The sequence below is a fragment of the Drosophila kikkawai genome, chromosome 2R, assembly GCF_030179895.1.
Source record: "Drosophila kikkawai strain 14028-0561.14 chromosome 2R, DkikHiC1v2, whole genome shotgun sequence".
NCBI classification, from domain to species: Eukaryota; Metazoa; Arthropoda; class Insecta; order Diptera; family Drosophilidae; genus Drosophila; species Drosophila kikkawai.
The window spans coordinates 18152384-18174429 of record NC_091729.1 but is presented as its reverse complement, the minus strand read 5'-3'; the positions used below and the strand labels follow the sequence as shown (position 1 = coordinate 18174429).

Genomic DNA, 22046 nt, shown 5'->3' with positions numbered 1-22046 from the left:
CGAGTGTGAGTGCCGGGTAACCAAATCCGTTTAGATCGAAAACAGCTACAACAGCAGCAGCAACAAAAAAATATATAAAATGTATAATAAATGTAACAAATGACGCACACGGTGGGTAGCCCAAAATAAGAGTAATGCAGGATGGGTGGGTGCACTCCAAGAAAAAGTATCTTAAAAATTTATAAAATAGTAGTGAAATAATTATAAAAAATATTTTGAAAATGTCTACGATATGTTTAGTTTAAAAAAAACCAATTTGAATTACAATTTTCTTTCATAATACTTAAGGAATATATTCTTTAAAATATAGCCTTAAATGATTCTACTCCTAAATTAAGTGTTTAACTTTTAAAACAAAATATTTCCCTTTAAAAAACTTTCATATTAATAAGCATATTTCAGCCTTGTCTTCCTCTCAGTGTAGATTCTGCCTCCGCTCCGGTTTCCCTGGCAAAAGGGCGTTTGCCATTTCAGATTAATGCCCGGCGGCGTCACCGTCATATGAGAAGAACGATCGTCCCCGTGTGTATGCACTTATTTGACTAATGTCTTTAATAAAAAATTACACAAATTGCAAAGGAAAGTGAAAAATTGGCAGTAGAGCCGAGCCCATGCCTGTAATTCTTGCGGCTTACAGAAATGTAACATTTCGTGGGGAGCAGCTACTACCCCCAGGAGAACGCAACCCTTACTCTATTTTTTTTTAATATTTACTAATATTGACAATACTTAAAAATTTGGGAAATACTTGGGGTGGAAGTTGAACCAATGGGCCATGGTAACCAGAAACTTTGACATATTTATAGTTGACAGTGGCTGGGGCAGGGGGGGGGTGGCAGGAAATAAAACCCAACCTTGACAATTGTAAAGTGGTGGAACGGTCGGATGGATCGGTCGGTGGTGGGTTGCGATGGGATTTACACAGTTTTTCAAGTGCTCGCAAAGCGACCGCCGCCCATTTCGGTCCCTTGGTGACTTATTAAGGGTTGCATTTAGCGGGCTTTGTGTCATTTCATATGCAAATTGGATTAAAAATGAATCGCATTTTACAATCCCGTATCTGTGTCTGTTTTTTGTATATTTTCTCGGGCGTTTTTCTGGCCACGCGCTTCCCAAATTAGGTCGCGTCTTATTGGCATAATGCCATAAATAACATTTCCTATTGCCCATTTATTAACTGGGAAAATGCCTTTGATGTTGACAATTTACATGGAGGCGCGTTCCGCGTTGCGCATTTTGCCCAATGCTAAGATGCCCAATGGCAACCCTAAGCCTATCAAGCGATTAAGTTTTTCCAGATGCTGGTAGAGTCTGATTTGATTAGACGTCTTGTTTAAGGTTGCTAAGCTCATGTCCTGCAATTAAATATGGAAAACTCAAACAATTGGACTTGACATTTCCGATGGGGGGAAATAACTCTTACTTTGACAGCTCAGGGAATTGAAGAAAAATAAGAAAGAACGATATAGATGAGGGCTTTATAAGGTATTGTTGTTTTCTATAGTAAGGACATAATTGTCATAGTTTTATGACTTTTGTTCTCTAGGAGTTTCTGCTATTCTAGAAGTTTTAAGGAACATTTTGATAACTAAATAACTTGTATCTTAGGATATCCCAAGAACTATGAATTCATAGCTAAAAGATACTCCTAAACACAACCTGATATAACAAATGTTTTTCCAATTCCTGTTGTTTGTACTTAGTTACCTATCTAGTGGCCCGTAACCACTACCAATTAACCACTTTGAGTACCTTTAACCACCACTTTCCACACTTCATAAGCGGGAAAATAACAAACCATTTACAAAACTCAATATCATGATTTATGCATCCTGCTAGCTGACAGCGATTTCTTGGAACCCCGAATCGATCTCGGACATGTTTGGTAAATGTCCCTGGCAAAGAACCTGGCTCGGGTCCTTGGCCTGCAGCTTGCGTTTCCTGTGTGGGGCTCCTGGCCATGTGTCGTGTGCTCATTTGACTGCCGCCTGTCACAAGCAGCCCATTAATGGTTTTTCGAAATTATCCTTTTCCCGCATTGTCCTTAGCCAGAAAGAGATTTATGCCCTTCCATTGTTGGTTATTATTATCATCATGGCTCATGGCTCTTTTAGGGTTGCTCTGACTTTCACCTGGCCAAAGGCAAAGGCACAAATTTGTGGGCAGGACGACTGCCTGCTAATCAGATCTTCAGAGCTGTAACTCGACTCTTCTCGGCGATTTGTCAAAGAGAAGTGTACAGCCATATTCAGATTGTAATTCTATATTCTATAGAAACCCTATTTCTGTTCCTACCCCCCGCCTGACCCCGATCTCTGATCTGTGGTGTAGCGCGTGTTTTCAACAGTTTGTTGCAGATTTTGTGCATTTATCATGAGAGTGCGGTTCGGCAACCCCCAAAAGTTTTTCGGTGGGAATGGGAAATGTAACGCGTGCCGGGGCATGTGGCTTGGGTTTTAGTATTAAATTGTTTTGCGGTCGCTCTGATAATCGGACAATCGTACAATATATTTTATTGGAGTGGCTTCAGTCCCTCGGAGGGCATTTTCCTATTTGCAGTTCATGTATAATTTAAATGAAATATCTCTGCCAATTGCTGGCATTAATCAGGCAAAAGTTGAGAGGTTCAGAGGTAAATAACACTTCCTGGGGACGGTCAGAGTGTCGTTTCTCTGTAGAAACCGGACATAATCAGAGCTTTCCCAGCCAGGTTTCAGGCTGCCCACTTCATCACCATTTCCCTCATCATTCTATTTCACTTTGGGGTAGATCAAACTTTCCCTGCCCTATTCTCTACCTCCCGAAAACCGAAAATGACTGCACATTTGTTTTCCCACAGCAGAGTCCGTTATTGATCACATTTTTTTGTGTGCCGAAAAATACATATTTTCGAAACCTTTTGGCCACTCATAAAACGCAAACACAGAGAGAGAGAGTTCTGTTGGGGCCATGATAAATATGAAGCTTCCGGTTGGGGTAACTAAGACATCGGCAGGCAAATGAGGAGTCCGCCGGCTCCTCGGAGAATAAGAGAAATGGCTGCAATGCATACGTCATTTAACCCCTTTGCGCCATATTTTTCATAAGCTGCCCCACTTTGGGTGATTTCTATTTTTTTGGCCACACACGGACAGACATCGTCTGGCTGCCTGGCTGTCTGGCCAAAGGATGCGTATCCTGGCGATAAAATATGCGAAGGGGCGGCTGGGCCGCACGTATAGAGACATTTATTGATAGATAGCAAACGCATCGCTTGAACCCTTTTACATTTGATGAACGTATCGAATTCCCCACATATTGCCAAAAGCGGCAAATTTATGGCTGTTTGATTTATTTTAACTTTTAACACGCCCCAGCAAAATGCTGCCAAAGAGGCGTGCCGAATGGAGTTGAAAGTGTGGGGGAGTTACTCAGTTCCGGAGTCCAGAATCCTGATTCCTGGTTCCCAATTCTCGATTCATATGGGGTAGTTCCCCTTGACCCCTGATCCGAGCGCCACAAATCTCTTAATAACTCCAAGGAGCCCTCTCGAGTCCGAGAAATTGGTTTCTCTGCCATTATTGAAATGTGCGCTTGTTGCGGATCTATAAAAAGAATTATAAACTCCCTTTATTAAACGACTTTATTTTATGTGCTGCATAAAAGAGAGTAATTGAATGGAAGCTTGAAGTATACAAAATAATTTTGGGAATAAACTTCATGGGGGAGTTTATATCACATTTTTTACTATCATATTTTCCTTTGATGTTGAGTGAGGTATTTTTTTTTTAAATAGGAATTTTTTTAATGTGAAGTTTTATTATTTTTTTGGCAAATATTTAACAGTTTTTCTAAGCATATTTGATATATAAAGATTGGATATTATTAATTTATTTATAAGCAAACGAAATAAGCTGTTAAAGATGTACAAAAAGGAAACTTCCTACATATAGTCTTTAAATAAATATAAATAAGTATACGTATTATACATAAAAATATAAATATAAATGAAAATATTGAACTTTAAACTTGCTTTCTCATAGCTAAATATTTTGTAGTAGTTAACCCAAACCCACTAAATTCTTCCTTATTCAAAAACTTTCTTTTGTTTCTAAAAATTATCTATTAAATTTCTTCAAAAATATTAAGGTAAAAAGTAATTCATTTCCTGGTATTATGCGGTGTCCCGTAGAGGCTTTCAATTTACTTCAGTTCGTTTGCACCCGATTTGCGATTCCGGAGCCGGCATAAAGGGCTCATCAGCGTTATTAAACCCGGCGCTCCTTCACCTTCCGCCTACCTCAATTCGCGGAATCCGGTCCAATCACAACTCCACACCATTTGCGTATTACGCTTCATTATGCAGATTTCTTGCCGCCGGTTGAGTTGAGTCGAGTTGAGGCGCGTTCTTTATCCTCCGCTCCGCTTATTTGTTATTGTTGCATGGCTTGCGGCTTGAAAAAATATTTTTATTTAATTTATTTATGAATGAAGCGCCGGGGCGGTGGGTTCGGTTGGGTGGTTGGTTTGGTTGGTGGGGTGTTTCGGTGGGTTGGTTGGTTGGTAGGCCTGGTAATAAAGGCACACACACTCCCCGAAAGCGCAAACCCATTACCATTTTGCTGGTGGTGCCTACCGCATTGTCACATAGATAAGCCGCGTCTGGCTTAACTCATAAAAAAGTGCCGGCAAAAGGATAATAAACCAGCGCGAAGGAGCGAACGCGTGCGGATTTAAATTTCAACAAAAATAAACAGCAAATAGTCATGAACGAGGGAAAGAAACCACTTAGAAAATAAAGGATAAAAATTAGAGAAGTTTTCAAATAAAGTAAAATTTTAAATACTAGCTTAAAATTATTTTTTTTTAATTTGGATATATAATGATATAAAATAAATCAAAAATTTAAGCTAAAAATTCCTTTAAATAGTTTCTTTTCTCCCTTAAAATTTTGAAACTCTTTTTCCGCTCTCATTCGAATTTTTTTCTCCTGATGTACATATGTTTGTAGGTAAAGTAGAGCCCGAGGTTGAAACACAGCCTTCATGGCCATTGTGGGAAATATTTAAAGTCTACACACACACACAACAACAACTAGCATTTCCAAAACGTTTTCAACTCTAGTTTCGCCTCAATATAATGACAATAATCAAAAACTCTCAGAGCCAACGTTTTCGTCTCGCCTTTTGTTATTTGCCGCCCCACAGGCCGAGGCTGAGAAATGAATTTAAAATCAATTTGCGGTCAGCACACAAAAGCAGCCATGAGGTAAACCGCAAAGACAACAATTAAGCGTAACAAATGATTATGAATAGCCATTTTTCTACGCACGGTATGGTATGTTCTTCGGTGAGAAGCAAAGCCCGAATGTAATGATATTTCTGACAGGGCTTGGCCGGCACAGATGATGGGTCGATGAATGAATGAAACCAAGGAATTTCAAATACTACACATGCTTACTGCCTTGTGAATGAGTAGAGTCGACGACAGAATGTCTGAGAAAATTTCTGGGCGAGATTCTACTCTAGTTTAGAGGGTTTACTCATGAGACGGTACCATATACACACATATATCAAGGGGATTATGTTATTGAAATACCATAGAAATAAGTAGAATAAAAAAAAAGAAGGCAAAAAATATGAATTCAGAATTTAATATATTTTTAAAAAGTTAAAAAGTCTTTATAAGACATTAGTTGAGAAGGTTATATAAAAAAATCCTTCGAAATAAAAGGTAAAACAATTAAATAAAATATTTTAAAGCTGACAGATTAGCATATAAATACAGAAATTGTAGAAAAACAGTACATTTAATAATTAAATATATATTAAAATATTTTTTAATGAATATTTTATTGCTTAAATTCATTTGTTTAATATAATATCAACACATTTCTTTATGTATTATATTTATACAGCTTACTCCAGTCACATTTTCTTGTATTGTCAAGTGCTTCAAAGACCTAAAAATAGCAATAATATACATACGTGAAAACACGTGGAAACATCAAAAGGTGTGACGACATCACCATAAGCTAAAACCCGTTCCAACAATAAATATAAGCAGAACCTAAAAATAGACTCCACATGGCAGGCAAAGCGAATGTAGACATCTTCACAGCCAGGCCCCTGGCTCTTCGTCGGCATTTGCTGCTCGTTGCCCAACTGCCCGGCTAGCTCAGTCGGTAGAGCATGAGACTCTTAATCTCAGGGTCGTGGGTTCGAGCCCCACGTTGGGCGAAACGAAATTTTTTGTTATTTTTTTTCATTATATTCTTTTCTAATACATTGCTCATTTTTAATCAAAAAACATTATTCTATACCAAATCATTTTTTTTGTGTAATCCTTTCAATACCTTTTTATGTGAAATTGGCAAAAGGGCATTTAAAAAATTGGCGACCGCATTGAATATTTAAGGCCTTAAAAAAATTCTATTAAATTAATTTGGCTGACAAATATTTGTTGAATGTGTGCAAGTGAAAGTCATTGTTCGGATTACACAATATACGCGCATGCATAATTGCACAACGGTTCAAAAGCGTATGAAAAATTCAAAAAAAGTGCCCGAAAAGCGGGAAACCAGGAAGATCCCGAACCCCTTCTCTACCAGCCGCGGGACAATTTATAAATTTAACAAAAAACCTCACACAAAGCGGTCTGTGAACGGCAAATAGAGGAAGAGCACACACAGTCGTCGCCCATTCTCTTCGTTTTATTCTGTGTTCCATGGAATATTTTCAGTTTGCAGTAAAAATTAGAGTGGGATAAACAAATACATTTATTACATGCGAATACAGCCAACAAATCCCAACCAGTCCAGGTTTTATTGTGCGTGCCACGCCCCCCACAGCCAGGGATGGCCAGAGGCAACGGGCGGGCGGGCGTTCGGTCGGTTGGGCAATACACGTGACTTTAAAGCTCAGGGGATTACATTGAACGCAGTTTTGTGTGGGATTTTCGTATGCAAAAAGCTTAGGAAATTAATGCGCAGAAGGAAATGCATTTAAATTATGTGGGTGAGTGAGTCGCGGTGGAAGGAGGCGTGGTTTTTCGCCGGCAGAGGTGTCCGCCGTGACGGAGGGACAGACAGCTGCCAACCGCCCGCATTAATTTATAATTTCGCCGGAGGAGGTTTACACATTTAATGGCATTGGCCTGGCACTGGCTGTGGCAACGGCGGCAGCGTCGGCTTACAAATGAATACAAATTGCAGTTTGAACTTTGAGTTTACAATTTTGTAATTAACGGCCAACATTTTGCATCATAATTCCCTGCGCAGTGAAAGTATTTGGGAATTTAATTAAGTTGCATTGGCCACGCAGATTTATCCACGCGCAGCAGCAGGGTGGCGTGTCCTTTCTTCCTTTCTGCCAACCCTTTGGCCGCAGAATTTCTTGAGCAAAAGTTTTTTAATACCCCAGAACGTCCAGAAGGGGAACACATAAATTTTGTCGGCTCGGGCAAATAAACATTATACAGCAGTTTTTTAAACGTTATTGAAAGGAACACTGTCCCTCAGGGTTGGCCTGGGCTGGGCTGGGTTGGGTCCTGCCTCGTAATACAGAGGTCAAACGTAGGAAATCCAGCCAGATTACACGATTTGCTGTTCGGCAAAGTTTTTACATTTTAAGCCCTGTTGATGGGTACACTGGGAAAATAACATTTTTATTTAAAACAAGAAAGAAAGCTAACTTTGCCAGCCAAAGTTTGTATACCCTTGCAGGTAACAATTAAAATATATCATAACTAAGCCAAAAATGCATTAATTTCGATTCGGAAAGCAGTTTTGTGTTAGTTTTCATAAATGTAAAAAAACTGCATACCAAATTTAAAATTTTAAGAAATCAAAATTTTATGCCATTTTTGCAAATTTTAATGATCAATTATCAAATTTCGCAAAAATGGCCAAAAAATCGATTTTTTCCGGACATGTCTAGAAAGATTACCCTGTTGATGCTGATCAAGAATATATATACTTTATAGGGTCGGAAATGATTCCTTGACTTAGAAAAATATTATTTTGTATTATAAAATCTGATTTTTTATATTAAAAAACTTCTTGATTTTTTTAAAATTAAAAATATCATAACTCGGCCAGAAGAGCATTAATTTTAAATCGGAAAACTGTTCTGTGCAAGATTTTCTACTATTAATAAATATGCATACTTCATTTAAAAATTTTGAAAATTCAATTTTTTATCAAAATCAAAAATATTAATGATGTAACCCCTTATAAAATTTTGCAAAAATGGCAAAACAATCGATTTCTTCCTGACATATCTAGAAAGATTCCCCTGTTGATGCTGATCAAGAATATATATGGTTTATGGGGTCGGAAAGGTCTCCTTCACTGCGTTGCAAACTTCTGACTGAAATTATAATACCCTGCAAGGGTATAAAAATAAAGAATGTATTTTTAATTAGGAATTGAAATGGTGAAAACTTCAACCCTGAATACAGTTTAAAATATTTATCTAGATGTAAAAAGTATTTTTCTATTTAAAATATAAAAACAAAATATCGATAAATATAGTACCCAATAGTTATTAAATTTCATATTAATCTAATAAAAATTCTTTGCGTGTATGTCTGGGCAACCCTTTTGGCAGCCACAGTGCTGATTTGACTCACCTTCTGCTGACGTATGACATTGCAGCATCAATTGCTCATGAGCACACGTAATGAAATCGCTTGGAGAATGGATGGATATATGTAGCTGGGATGGGAGGGCTTGGCTTGGAATGGGGATATATTTCTCGGCCGAGGTTGAGGGCATGTCGCTGTTGCCCTTGGTCATTAACAGCGTTAAGCCCGGGACCAGACCGCGCCGGAAGGATGTCGTGGCCGGGGTGACGTGTGTGTTTGCACCGACCCACACACACACCACACACCCATCCTCCATTCATCCATCCTGCGAGTCCATGAGCGTTGTCATTAGCGCTGCTCGTGCGCCGTTATCCCTTTTTAATAAGGTTTACTCAGCATTTTTTTGCCGGCTTGCTTCGTTTTTCATTGTTTGTTTGCCGGGAAACTCGATCTCCCCTCTCCGCACTTCCATTGCAGATATGTTGTGTTTATTATGCGAGATTTGCGAGAAATTGAACTCAGCCTCCGCCGACCCTTTGCTCGAGTTGAGCATCAATCAACGTTAAGATTAATAATGGGAAAAAGTTCAGGAAACCCTGCTAGGCAGCTAATTGTAAATGTTTTATAATTTGTTGAGTCTTTGAAATATTTAGAGTAATTTTAAATTAGAAAAAAAAATATTTTTAAAATACTTCAAATACTTATTAATTATTAGCAAACATGTGTTTATCATAGCTTTATGTATTTAAAACAAAATAGACTGCAGAAAAACCTCTGCCAGCTCTTCACCTTCCCATTAATTGGTATGTAGCGATCGTAGGCCTTGCAAAATAACCCTATTATTATGCCAATACCTCTCTTATAGATAAATCAGAGTTCTGATGGTGGTTCTGAGGAAAGAAGACCCTATTTGGACCGACCGAGTTCATTTGATTCACACTCACGCTCTGCTCTGCCACACACACACCTTGTAATACACAACTCCTCCTCGGGATGGCTTTATTCCGCATTCGCCATTTATGGACGACTATTTCCTATTGTGCACAGTGCCATCCATCGTGTGGCCCGATGAGCCATTAACCATTATCTAACCAAATATGCAATGCACTTGGCGATGCAATCAGCCTGCCATTGCCTCGACTAATCTGCCTACGTGCCGCGCACACCACATCGCAATGCCCCTCAAAAAAAAAAAAGAAGATTTAATAATGGGCAAAAACCATGAGCGTGCACTAGAAATTAAATTGTTATCAAATCGATCAAAGCCACAGCATCATTATCTCTGCATTAGTTGCTGAGGCAAAAGCAAAAAAACCCGGCAGAACAAAGACAAGGCAAAAAAGGGCTGACGCAAGGAAAACTCGCTTGATAAGCGATTTAAAATGCAGCGAACCAGCTGGAAAAAGCAAGGGCTGGTAGGGGGTTTTTTAAGTTGCAAACCCCACTCCCCCCCCTTTTCGAGGGCGCTGTGTTGCTGAGTGGGTTTCGTGTCCGGCGCCTGGACACAGCAATAACTTCTAATTAATACACGAAGAGCATAACGAAAGCTAATTATGAAACTAATGAGCTTGTTGGCAATGCAACAGCGGCGACGGCGGCGGCAGCAGCAACAAGAACCAGACCAAGAAGCACGAATCAGCCAGGAGCAGACCGACCAACTTGGCCAGCTGAAAGTGGAAGGTAACCAGAGGGAGGGTACGGTGGAAAAGGGGGCTCTGCTCCAAGTGTTAACGACGGTGTGCACAACATGCCGAGCGCCGCTCCAGGTGCGAAATACCACAGAAGAGTAAGCGCGAACGTTTCCACTCGACTAGATGCACTGGAAGAAATTACTAGAAAAAGAAGAAATTGATTAAAAAGATGTTTGAATAAAAATAAAGAAATTAAAGATTGAAAACAGAATAATTTTGAGAAATATGTAGGAAATTCTGAGAAATATTGATTTTATTTTAATGAAATTTTATTTATTTTTGATATGGAATATTTGGTTTATTCCATTAAATATACATTTCTTTCTCTGCATCAGCTTGTACGCAGATATTTCATTTCAATTTCCTTTTTGGCTGGCGCGTCTTTTTAGCATACTTGATTATGGTCTTTGGCCGGCAAAAGGAAAGGAGGCAAAGAAGATGGGGCTGGGCTCTGGACGTCGCCGGCCATCAGTCACTTATGCTCATGGGCCGTCACTCAAACCGGGCTCACACACACACACACACACAGCACACACTCATCATGGCACACACAACGCCCCAGCGATGGTCCACACCTACCTCCTCTAAATAACAGAGCGGGACGTGGTCTCGATGGACAGCAGCGGAGAGCAGCGGCGGTGGGGCCCAGAGAAGACCACGATGACTTCGTTCCACGATTGGGATGGTTAGCGTTGTTGCTCCGTCCGGTGAGCCGCCGCTACTGTCATTATCTTGTTAACTTGTTGTTACGTCAGCCGGCCAGCGAGTCTGCCAGCGAACTTGCATGTAAGCGACGGGAAGGACAGCAGGGATCGGTGGGTTGGAACTCGCACAGTAACTCAAATGGAACTATTACAATTATCAAAGTAATATCTTGGAACATGAATGTAAATCTGAGTGTCGCGAGATAGGAAAACGGAAAGTGGAAAGGTTTGTTTAGAATACATTTCTGCAATAATGAGCAAAACTACAAAACTTAAAGAGGTTTTTCACAGGGAAATTATATATTTAGCTCACCAAATATGACTCTTTAGAATAACAAAATGTAGTAAATTTTCTTTATAATTTTTTCCCAATTTTTTTTTAGTTTATAAATAAGATTTAAATGACAAATTTAACTATACATGACATTTTACCATATATATGTTTTATTTCTCTTTATAAATTCCCTAACAAAAATAAAAATCTCATCTCCATTTCTCTTGACCGCGAGTGTTGAGTACCCTGAACCCACATTAGTGCTCACTTACAGCGTCATCGTGTGTATCTCGCTTAAATTCGTCTGGCCAGGCCCAAAACCCGTACTCGTACTCGTACCCATACCTCTTTCCAGTCCAATTCCCATCGCCTGTGCCCTTGCCCCTGCCCCTGCTCCCTGCCCCCGTCCATGGCCTTTCCCGATGTGTAATAATAATATACACACAGGTGTCCCAGGCTCTTTTGGCCAAGGGGGCTATGCCAGCTTCGTACCTCATCAATAAGCCTCGGAGGAGGGAAGGGCCCAGAGCCGGGCATTGGCGCTGCATGTAGCACATGTAGCGGCGATTACGCGTAATAATCATCATAATCAAAAGTCGCAACACGAAATGAGTTTCGACTTGTTGTGGCCGCTGCTACCTTCTGGAGGATAACCAGTTAGGGATTGCGCCGGTCCCGCGCTCCACATAGAATTGATTAATATTGGCCCTGGCCATCGGAAATGCGCCGGGACCCGAGCCCTCTGATTACGACACGACATCGCCATAGTTACCAGTGGAGGAGTTCCATTCTAGCTAAGAGGTAGGAGGTGCCACGGTCCAGTTCCTGACCCATCAAACTAATTTGGCGGCATCAATCGGCGTCGGCAGCGGCGGCGGCTCACTGGGAATAACGTTGGCCCAGGCTCGCAAATGGATTAGGACCGGGGGGGCCAGCGATAATTAACATTAGCCAAGAGTGGTAAATAAAAAACTTTCTTCATCATATGCGGAAATTATTCCCGTGCCTCTGCCGGAATGCTGTGTAATTAAGGGGTTCAGGAAGCTCATAGTGTGGAGGGGGGGTAGGTGCCATTTAGTACCTCATATAGAATTATGATATAGTAATTACGCGGGGGTGGTGTGGCAATCAGCTAGGATTAAATATGGCTTTGCTTATAGAGTTTTCTTCTGAATCATTGTAAAATTCCTGATATTACAGCTGTCTCTTGTACACTTCATATATCATCCTAGCTCTCAGCTTTATACTTTATATACCTGTCCATCTCCTTGAGCTCTTTTATGGGCCTGAGACACTTTGTAACCCAGCATGTACGGGCCACAATCTGGTTGCGGCCACCAGATCAGACACTAGCCAGGCCAGGTAATTCCTGGCTAGGAGAACCATTTTGGCTCTGGCTGGCTTTTCGTGTTTTTTTTTTTCGCCGCAACTCTATAAACACAAAAAATAATAATTAACTGACCATCAAATCAACAGCACGTACTCCCTACGTGAGCATAATTTCGCTCCCTGCACACCTTGATTGCCGATTTCGATATGTTCGGAGCTACGTGCGAAAACGAGAACTAAAAGTTGACCTGCCTGAGGCCTTCTTGCCTGAACCTTAGGTCCGTAGTCCGTAGTCCGAGCCCTGGGAAGGGGTGATGCTGGAGACATTGGTTTAAGTGCGTTCGCCGCATAATTAATATGGCGAAATGCGGACAGGACAAGGCTGTCATTGCAACCGGGGGTCCAAGTCCAAGTCCTGCGCATTTGCATTTGATTTATCCCTCAGTAGCCGGGACTCGAACTCTCAGGCGGTCATAAAACTCGGCTCAAGTGCAAATGCGCTCAAATCTGCACTTAGAACCGCCCCGGAGTGAGTGCGAGTGTGTATTCCTATAATTAAATTGAAAATTACTGCCAAGCAATTGCAATTGTCCACCCGAGTGGACCTTAATAATGGGTTTGTGTGTGGCCCTAATCATTGTCTGTGCATCTGTCTGTGTCTCGGAGACCAAAGTCCTTGTCCGGCGAAATGTTTCGGGGGTTGGGCCACGCATAAGTTATAAATTATGCATCTATGCATAATTTACAGCCGTAAGGTCAGACAGTTGCATTTGCCAGTTCACTGCCTAGCCGGCCCCCAAGCAGTCGCACTTTATATATATAAACTTGAGCCTTAGAAGTGCGTAAGAGTTCAGAAATCATTAAAGGGGAGGAAATGAAGGTATTGCATTAATAGCACATATTTTTAACAAGCTCTTAAAGCTAATTCTTAACTCTGAGAGGAAAAGTAAGAATGACAGGCCAGTCAGTACCTACGCTTAGTCCCTTGAAACCCCACCAAATGAATAGTTTGCCGAGTTATCGCAAAAAACTATTCTCAGATACATTTGTCTAACTTTTTGCACCGCACTCAGAAAGCACTTGAACAGTCAACCACTTCGACAGTGGTTCATTGTACCATGCATGAGTCCTCGCCCGATCCGCTCCTCTTAACCCCCAGGAAGGGCTCTGCTCCAGCTCACTTCAGAACTTGTTTTTGCATCAGTTCGCATCAACCGCATCATTTTGATGTATTTTGCGGTTTGGTTGTTTAGCAGCGCAGTTTTTAGTGTATCATCATCACGAGTTTACACGCACGAGCTGCTGCTGCGTTGGGTATTTTTTTTCTTTCTTTTTTTTTGCATACACTCTATATACACACACCTATAGGAATTAACATACTCGGCGAGTGTATATCCGGATATATGGTATAGCGACTGGGGGAAAGGGACCAAAGCGACGACAGCCGGAGGATGCAGGGGCATGCATTGTTGTGGATGGGATGCTGCCCCGGCTTGAATTATCAGGCATGTGTGTTTGTCTTATTGCATTTTATTCAAATTTCCTACCGTGCGGTTTTTACGTTTTGCCCGAACGTATGTACCTACGAGTACCTTCGTATCGCTGCCATCGATTTGCAATTCGCAATCGCAATCAGCTTCGGTCCAGAGACCTGGAGAACTGGAACCTGGCTGGGCCTCGGGAAACATTGATGAATGTACAAATGTACAATATACATATGTATATATGCAGCTCCCCGTTCGAAGAACAGATGTTCCGGGGTCTCAATGGAGTTGTCTGCGGCATTTCAACAACTTTTTGGTGAATATTTATATTCGCTTCTGTTTTGCAAATCGAAATCGATGGCAGCAACAGCAATACAGTTAATCAAAACAAATAGTTTCAGGAGTGCATTGCGATGTTTTGCAACTGTTGTTGAAATATTTGAGTAGTTTAAAACCATTGTTGGTGAATTGTTGGAATTACTGGGGTTTTTCTTAAAAAAAAAGATGTGAGTGAAACTAAGAAATCGAAAATGTTGATTGTATTTAGTGTATTTAGTGTTTTTGTTGGTGTGTTGTTGTTGGTGAAGTATTGGAATAAAAGCATAAAAATATTGGTGAATTTTTATTACCAAAATACCTTGGAGCTTTTTATCTTTAAAAAATTATATTTCATTTAACAGATGTTGTCAAATTATTGGTATAAAATAATACAAACTTAGTTGAGCATTATTTAAATTCTTTTTTAAAATACTATACAACTTTACATAGTAAAACCTTAATATATTCAGAAGCCTTATAATAGAAAAAACTACAAGGCTAGTGGAGTATAATTCCCTTTTCATAATTTATTGTTTGGGAATCCAAATAGTTAGCATTTCCCAAGTTCCCAACTCAAAGAATCTCAATTGGTGGAATCTATATTTTCCAAAACTCTTCGCATATGCAGATAAATGAGCGGAGATATGTACATCGTAGGAGGGCCTGCATCCTTTCGACCCTTTTAATTCGACCTCACATCGGTATGAAGGTATGCTTCGGCTTCTGGGCCCCGAAATTCCTTTCGTTTAGCTACCGCATTATTGACCTGGCTTTATTCGTTGGCGGTGATGGTCACGTGTGCCGGCCCCGCCTCCTTCTAACGTTTCTTTTGGGGCTCGTCGGATGGAAAAACCCTTTGTCTTGTACTTTATGGCCACGTAAGGGTCGACAGCTGTGTTTGTAACCAATTTGCTACTGTACAGCCAAAAATACAATAAAACAGGGGCCGAAGAGGGCACCCAGAACCCAAAAAAAAAAAAAACAACGAGGAAGGAAAACATCTCTTACATTCATGTAACTGGACTCCAACTACGGGTTATGTTGAGCATATTTTAAAGTTTTCATTTGCATTTGCGTTGTCGTGCTGGGGTTAAATGCAGGCCACCTTTCATAACCATTTGCACCTGTCGGGGGCCTAAGAACGTAACAACAACAGCCAGGCAATTAGGCTCTTAAAACAATGTGGAATAGATGCCCAGGCCTGAGGAGGCAGCTAGAGCCGGCATCTGTATCGGTATCCGTATTCACATCTCCATCTCTATCCTCATCTCCATCTGCATTGATTTGGGCGGCCTTAATTTGATGGCTATCGCTGGGGAGGATGTCCTCGCAATTGGCAATGGCATCTGCGTGTTGGCGACACACGCACCCGAGAATGTCCGACCAGGACAAAGACGACGCTCAAAATTGCTTATCAAAGTTGCACAATCGAAAAAGAAGCGAGTGACGACGACGCACCAGCATAACGAGACGACACTGGTGGTACTCCTTCCGAAAATGCGGGAGGGTTTGGGTTCCCTGTGTTTTTGGGGAAGCGAGGAGGGAGCTGAGCTGTACGTGAGAGGGTAATGTGTGCAAAACAAATCAAGCAACAGGGCCTCTGATATAATCAAGCAACGGCCTAACCAGGGATGCGACAAGACCTCAAAGAATTCCCAAGTGTTGCAGCCGGAAAATTGCAAAATCATGTTCTTGTATTGGAATTGATTGAGAGTCCCTTATTACCTAGTTCAACCTGCACACAGCTGTTATTAAATCCACCAAATGGTTGGACACTATATGATTGATATTTGTTGCTTATACTACTTCTTGCATCAAAAAGTACCCTTAAAGATACCCTTAGTTATAGTCCGCGACAAGCAAGTCTGAGCTCCATTTAATAATGTTCCATTTAGCAATTTCCTGGTGGCTTTTGCGGGCTTATTCCATTTCCAGTGGCTGGCTGCATCCCTGCATGAAATCACAATAGATCAAACTAATATCACATATCAGAGCATCACCCATCCCTAGTCCATTTATGTATGCACTACCCAAGACTACACGCACATAAGTGCGACGAAGGGCTTGTCAGCAGGCCATCGTTGTCGCCGCGGGCTCTCTCTTACATATGTGCACTGAAAGAAATATGAGTTAGCTAGGAAATTTTAAGGTTAAAGAATCAAATTAGAAAGCCAAGCAAAGTTAAAAAACCTTTTCAAATTATATTCTAATTTCTCTAATAGTCCCTCTCGCTCTTATAATCCCTTTGACAGAAATATACATAAGGACACCTGAAGAGACGTACCAATGGACACCTCTTAAAAATAATGTTCCAATTTTCTTATTACCAGATTTATATATTATTTAATTTTAGAGAAAAGAGAAGAATTATTTAAGAAAATATTTAGGAAACTTTCTTTTTTTATATATTTACAATAGAGTAATCATTTGTTATGCTCAGTGTCCTTCTGCCAGTTGGAGTTTGAAGCTGCAGGCGTCGTCGCCGTCGCTGTCTCCTTCTCACCATTTTTCATTTCATTGCGCCGCTGCACATGGCTGTCAACTGCCAGGCCAAGACGCAGATGGACGCGGAGATGGCAGTAGAGTTGGAGGCGGCGGCGGCGTTGGCGATGTCTAAGCTGCAGCCTTCTTGGACTGAGAGTCCTCCGAAAGGGAAGACGAGACGGGAAAAGGGGACACAACGCGCGCCCGCATATCGATTTCAGCGCATTGTGCCCTGTTTGCATACAAATATCCTAAGGACATGTCACAGAGACGCACTGAGTGCCATGTCCTTTCCCCGGCCCCGGCCCCTGCCTTTGGCACACGTACGCATGTAAATTGTATTTGTGACACACACACATATACTCGTATTTAGAGCTCCTGCGCTCCTTTCATCGGGGGATCCTTGAGCTGCTTGTGCTTGATTTCATTTGCCGGGGCAATTGTCTTCGGCGGCGTCTGCCTCGACTTTATTTTTGCCAAAAGTTCCACGCAAATTCGAATTCCTCGCTCTTTGGCAACTTGTCAGGCAGCCATTTTTTGTATGTGTTTGGAAGGGGGCGAGTTTTTTTCTTTTTATCTCAAAAAAAACTTCTCTTCGCTGAAATCCTGAACCAAAATCCTGGTGCATGTGCCACAGAGGGACCTTTGTGCCTTTGTGCGTGGCGTCCGCCTTTCACTGCAAAGACAGCGAATTGGCCTGCGCTTGTGCCTGCCAGTGACACTTGATGTTTAATTTCAATAACTCAGTGCTCAGTGCTCAGTGCTCAGTGCTCGGCATTCGCAGTTTGAATTTTTTTTTTTCAGAGAGGGGAGAGTGTGTGGAATTGACTGGCGATGGCGCTGAAGTCCCGATTCCAATTATAGCTGTCCAAAATAAAGACGAGTGCAAATTATAGAAATTTCATGTTCAATAAAGAAGTTCCTAGGACTTTTTTTTTAAGGGTCTTAGAAATTTTTAAACAAAAAAGAGAGAGAATTATACATTTTGGGGAATTAAACATTAGTTTGCAGAGTTTATTTAAATGTATAAACAAGAAATGACTGTACGTATTCCTTGGCTAAAAGTTAGACTAGAGGTTTTTTTAACAAATATTTCTATAAATTGAACTAAAATCGCTTTGAATTCCGGTCCAGCTCACTCTTCCTATTTGATTTAAATCCTGTGCCAGTTATTCACTGGATTCGACTGGATTTATTTTCGAATTTCCTTTGCCTGCTCGCTGCATACGATTCGCTCTTTGTTATTCCCGGAAATTCCTCCGCACACACATACAGATTTCCAATATTATAATAAATGCCCCAAAATCCAATTACTTTACCACAATGTCCGAAATATATTTTGATTTCGTGCCCCTGTCGCTGGGAAACTCATACTCATACTCCTTTGGCATTTTGGGCCCTTGGCTTTTGTGGTCAACTCTGGACCGCTGGTGCAGCATTCAAAAACCGTAAAACGCAAGTTGCAGCAAACAAAGAACCCATGCGGCTTGCAATTGTGAAAGGTCAACATTCATTTTTGGGGGGGTTTTCACTTTTCCTTTTCCTTTTTTCCCCCATTATTCCACTCGGCGGGTGGTCGCCCAGGAATGCCGGACGGCTTCGGGAGGTGTGAAAATGCCAGGGAATCGGTCGTTATTGGGTAGAATCGGGGAAAACACACACACACACACAGTCATACATTTCACATTTCATTGACTGACTGGTGGTGGTGGTGCTGCTGCTGCTGCTGGGAATTAATTGAGGCAGCTTGACAGCTGCTCTGGCCCCTAACCCATGGCCATCAAAAGTTCCGACCTGGCTTAAAGCTGCACTGCACACAGAGAGCCTGCCTTAAAGGCCACAGCAGGAGGCTCCGGAACCCAGAACAGAGTTGTCAGCCAGTCGGCGGGGCCAGCTGTTAATGAGCATTCAACTGGCTAATTAATTTTATACATTTATTAAACTTTGTCTCTGGCCCACGTCGCATCCCACAAACTATTTACCATACAAATCTAATTTTATCAACTTTGTCTTTGGGCCGCTTAACTAGCTGAGCGAGCAGTCGTCCTGTGCTCTGTGTCCCTTTGTCCCGTGTCCTTTCACTGGCAGGAGCCCACGACTGCCCCGACTCCTGTCAAAACATTGTGACACAGTTCTGCTTTCTTACAATTTGCCCCGCTCTTTATTTAGCCACGTTTGTTACGGCTCGCGCCATTCTCTTGGCTCATTAACGTTGGCCTTTGTTTCGTCCCGTCATCGTCGTTGTCGTCTGGGAAGGCAGGAAAAGCAGGAAAAGCAGCAGGGAAAAGCGGCAGGGAAGAGTAGGAAGTAGACCGAGTAGGAGCTTAGCTAGGCATCCTGCATCTATCGCCTTTGTGCGGTGGCCTTTGTAATTTATAAAAGTCCACCGAACGGACTCGACTGATATTGGGACTGGCTGGAGGAAGATGGTTAGAAGGTTGGATGGCTGGCATGTAAATCAGGTCAAAACAATGCAACTGACAGTGAATTGTGCCCGGTTGTCGGTATAACCCTTCATCCCGCCTCCCTCCTTCAATGGCACATTCAGAGGGACTCGAACAGTTTTACTTCATTATTGGTTACTCAGCAATTCATTCACAGGACACACCTTGTAGCCGGGCGCCTCGCATTGCCCTTTTTATGGCCATGTCCTTTGCTTATCCGGCCTGACTAATGACAAGCACTGGGCAGCCGGTGCTCTGCTCCGGTTTTGCACTCGGCCTTTTGTCAACCACTTCGACTTGGACTCGACTTGGAATCGTCGTCGTCCTCGTGCGGTGCCTCCTCTCTTTTTCTTCTTCTCCCAACCTGTGTAGGTGGGCGTGGCTGGAAGGACCATGGACTGTGGCAGGTGCTGCTGCTGCTCCTCCCCTCCTTATAACAAAGGCATAAATTATTTGTGCTGTCAACATGGCTTCCTCAGTCCTGTAAATGGCAGTTGGCCTGCGAGCCCCAGAGAGCTTATTGTTTGTCTATTGATTTGAATTTGCCCAGGAATTATGCAAGTTTTTTATATCTGTCCCCATCCCTCCATCAGTGGAGCAAACAAATGTTTGTTGCGGGCCGGGGACTGATGGATGCTTAATTGTTATGGATAGTCGAGTGGTGCAATCTGTGACTTCGATTAAAAATGTCTGCAGGCGAAGGAGCAAGATGTATGGGATCAGCTTTCAAGGCAAATAAAAATAAATTGTTTCTGGTCGTCTGTAAATTAAAAAGAGATTCGACGGAAATAAATTTATACAGATTTTAATTAAAGAATTGTGCAATTATATATGATGTTCATTTGATAATTATAACCACGTGTTTAGTATAGTATTTCCCCTCTGAAACCTAAATAACATTTTACAATTGAATTACATCATGCAATAATTTTAAATACTTTTGTTTAGTGCAACTTTATCAAAGTGTACTAAATATAACTGCCACTAATAATAGATGCAGTCGTTACAAATTTACGCTTTTCACAAATTGCTGAATTTCTGGACCAAAATTTAGCTAATTTGTTGAATTATTCAGCGCCGACCTTCATCTGTCGGCAGATTCGGAAATATTGCCGTGATTATGCGAGATTAAAAGCCTTCGAAAATATCAATTGGGGACTCGGCCGAAAACAAATGGCATGCAAATCAATTGGGCAAGTGTGAATGGCTGGCACAAAGGCCGAAAATTGTCAAACTCTGACCGCATCTAAATACAATAAATGAATAATTGATTCGTTGTTGGGGCCCTACCCCCCGGGTAACTAATTGCGACTAACTTTGCTGATTCGTCCCCTCCCCAAATGGACTGATAATGGAATATAATTACCATCGAAAAAGGGAAATTCTATTGTGGAGTAATTGTCTGTATTGTGCGTAATCAAATTCAGGCTCATCTAGCAAAAAGTTTAATTGCCATAATTGCATTCGCCTGATTCGGACGCGGATATCCAGTGAGATCGCCTATAAAAGCGGCAGATTTCAAACCGATGGCCTACAGTCGAGGCTCTCCAGTGAACCTCCATTCAACTCCAAGCTCCACCATGAAAGCCACTTTGTTCTGTGTTGCTCTGGCTGCTCTCTTGGCCGTTGGTCAGGTAATGGGAATACTTCTTGCTACTGTTTGTTAGCTTACTAACCACTGGATATATTTTGTATACCCAAACCGTAGTGCGATCCGGACTTCCGGCAGATCATGCAGCAGTGCATGGCCTCCACGCAGGTGACCGAGGCCGATCTCAAGGAGTTCATGGCCAGCGGGATGCAGGGCAATGCCAAGGAGAACCTCAAATGCTACACCAAGTGCCTGATGGAGAAACAGGGCCATCTTGTCAATGGCCAGTTCAATGCCCAGGCTTTGCTTGATACCCTGAAGAATGTGCCGCAGATCAAGGACAAAATGGATGAGATCACCTCGGGCGTGAATGCCTGCAAGGACATCAAGGGCACCAACGACTGTGACACGGCCTTCAAGATCACCATGTGCCTCAAGGAGCACAAGGCCATGCCGGGACATCACTAGGCAATCATTGTCGATATATTAATCGATTCTCAGGTTAAATATTGGTGAATAAATCTGTTCATGTTGCATCAAAGCAAAAGTGAGGCTTTTATTTCGTAAAAAAGAAGGAAGAGAAAATGTAAAGGGACTGTTCTGAAAACCAACTAAGGAATAATCCACTTGCCACATTTGTAGCAAAGATTACACTTGAGTTTCTTATCAGCCAGGTAAATCGACACAGAAATAAGGTGTGTTGTCAACTTTGAGATTCTTAACCTAGCCCAAAAACCCAACTCAAAAGAAATCTCTGGCAAGAATAAAGAACTGCAGCCAAGAAAGAGTTACATCGCCTTTCGTGATTTATCAACTCTCGGGATTCTGGGAAGTAGCCATTGACAACCTGTTTCCTTCAAGCCACCACAGCGTTGTCTACGAAAATCATTTGTCAATTTTAATAAGTTTAAAATCAAGATAATTAAAAGAGAAGTTGGAAACAACGGGCGCTTGGCAACCAAAGCGAAGGCAGAGGAAGGAATGCGGGATGCTGGAGCCTGGGACGTGGCCGTGGCCGTGCGACGTGGGATGCTCTCGGGGGATGGGAATCCTTTCCTTTTCTTTGGAACACTGTGACACCAATTACCGCTAATAAATCATTTCACGTGTGAGAATCCCCTAACCATACCTTTCGGGTAACATATGAGCTGCGCTTAATGGC

General features: G+C 41.8%; 1 protein-coding gene and 1 non-coding gene across 2 annotated transcripts; both read left to right on the top strand.

Annotated features, from left to right (window-relative positions):
• Positions 1 to 6145: 6145 nt before the first annotated feature.
• TRNAK-CUU (transfer RNA lysine (anticodon CUU)) lies at positions 6146 to 6218 on the top strand. The gene has a single exon. It is a non-coding gene; the product is annotated as a tRNA-Lys (tRNA).
• A 14621-nt stretch (positions 6219 to 20839) lies between these two features.
• Positions 20840 to 21431, top strand: Obp56h (Odorant-binding protein 56h). Its single transcript, XM_017177420.1, has 2 exons — positions 20840 to 20927; positions 21002 to 21431. Exons 1-2 carry the CDS (start codon positions 20874 to 20876, stop codon positions 21350 to 21352), a joined length of 405 nt encoding a protein of 134 aa, XP_017032909.1. The 5' UTR covers positions 20840 to 20873; the 3' UTR covers positions 21353 to 21431.
• The last annotated feature ends 615 nt before the right edge of the window (positions 21432 to 22046 follow it).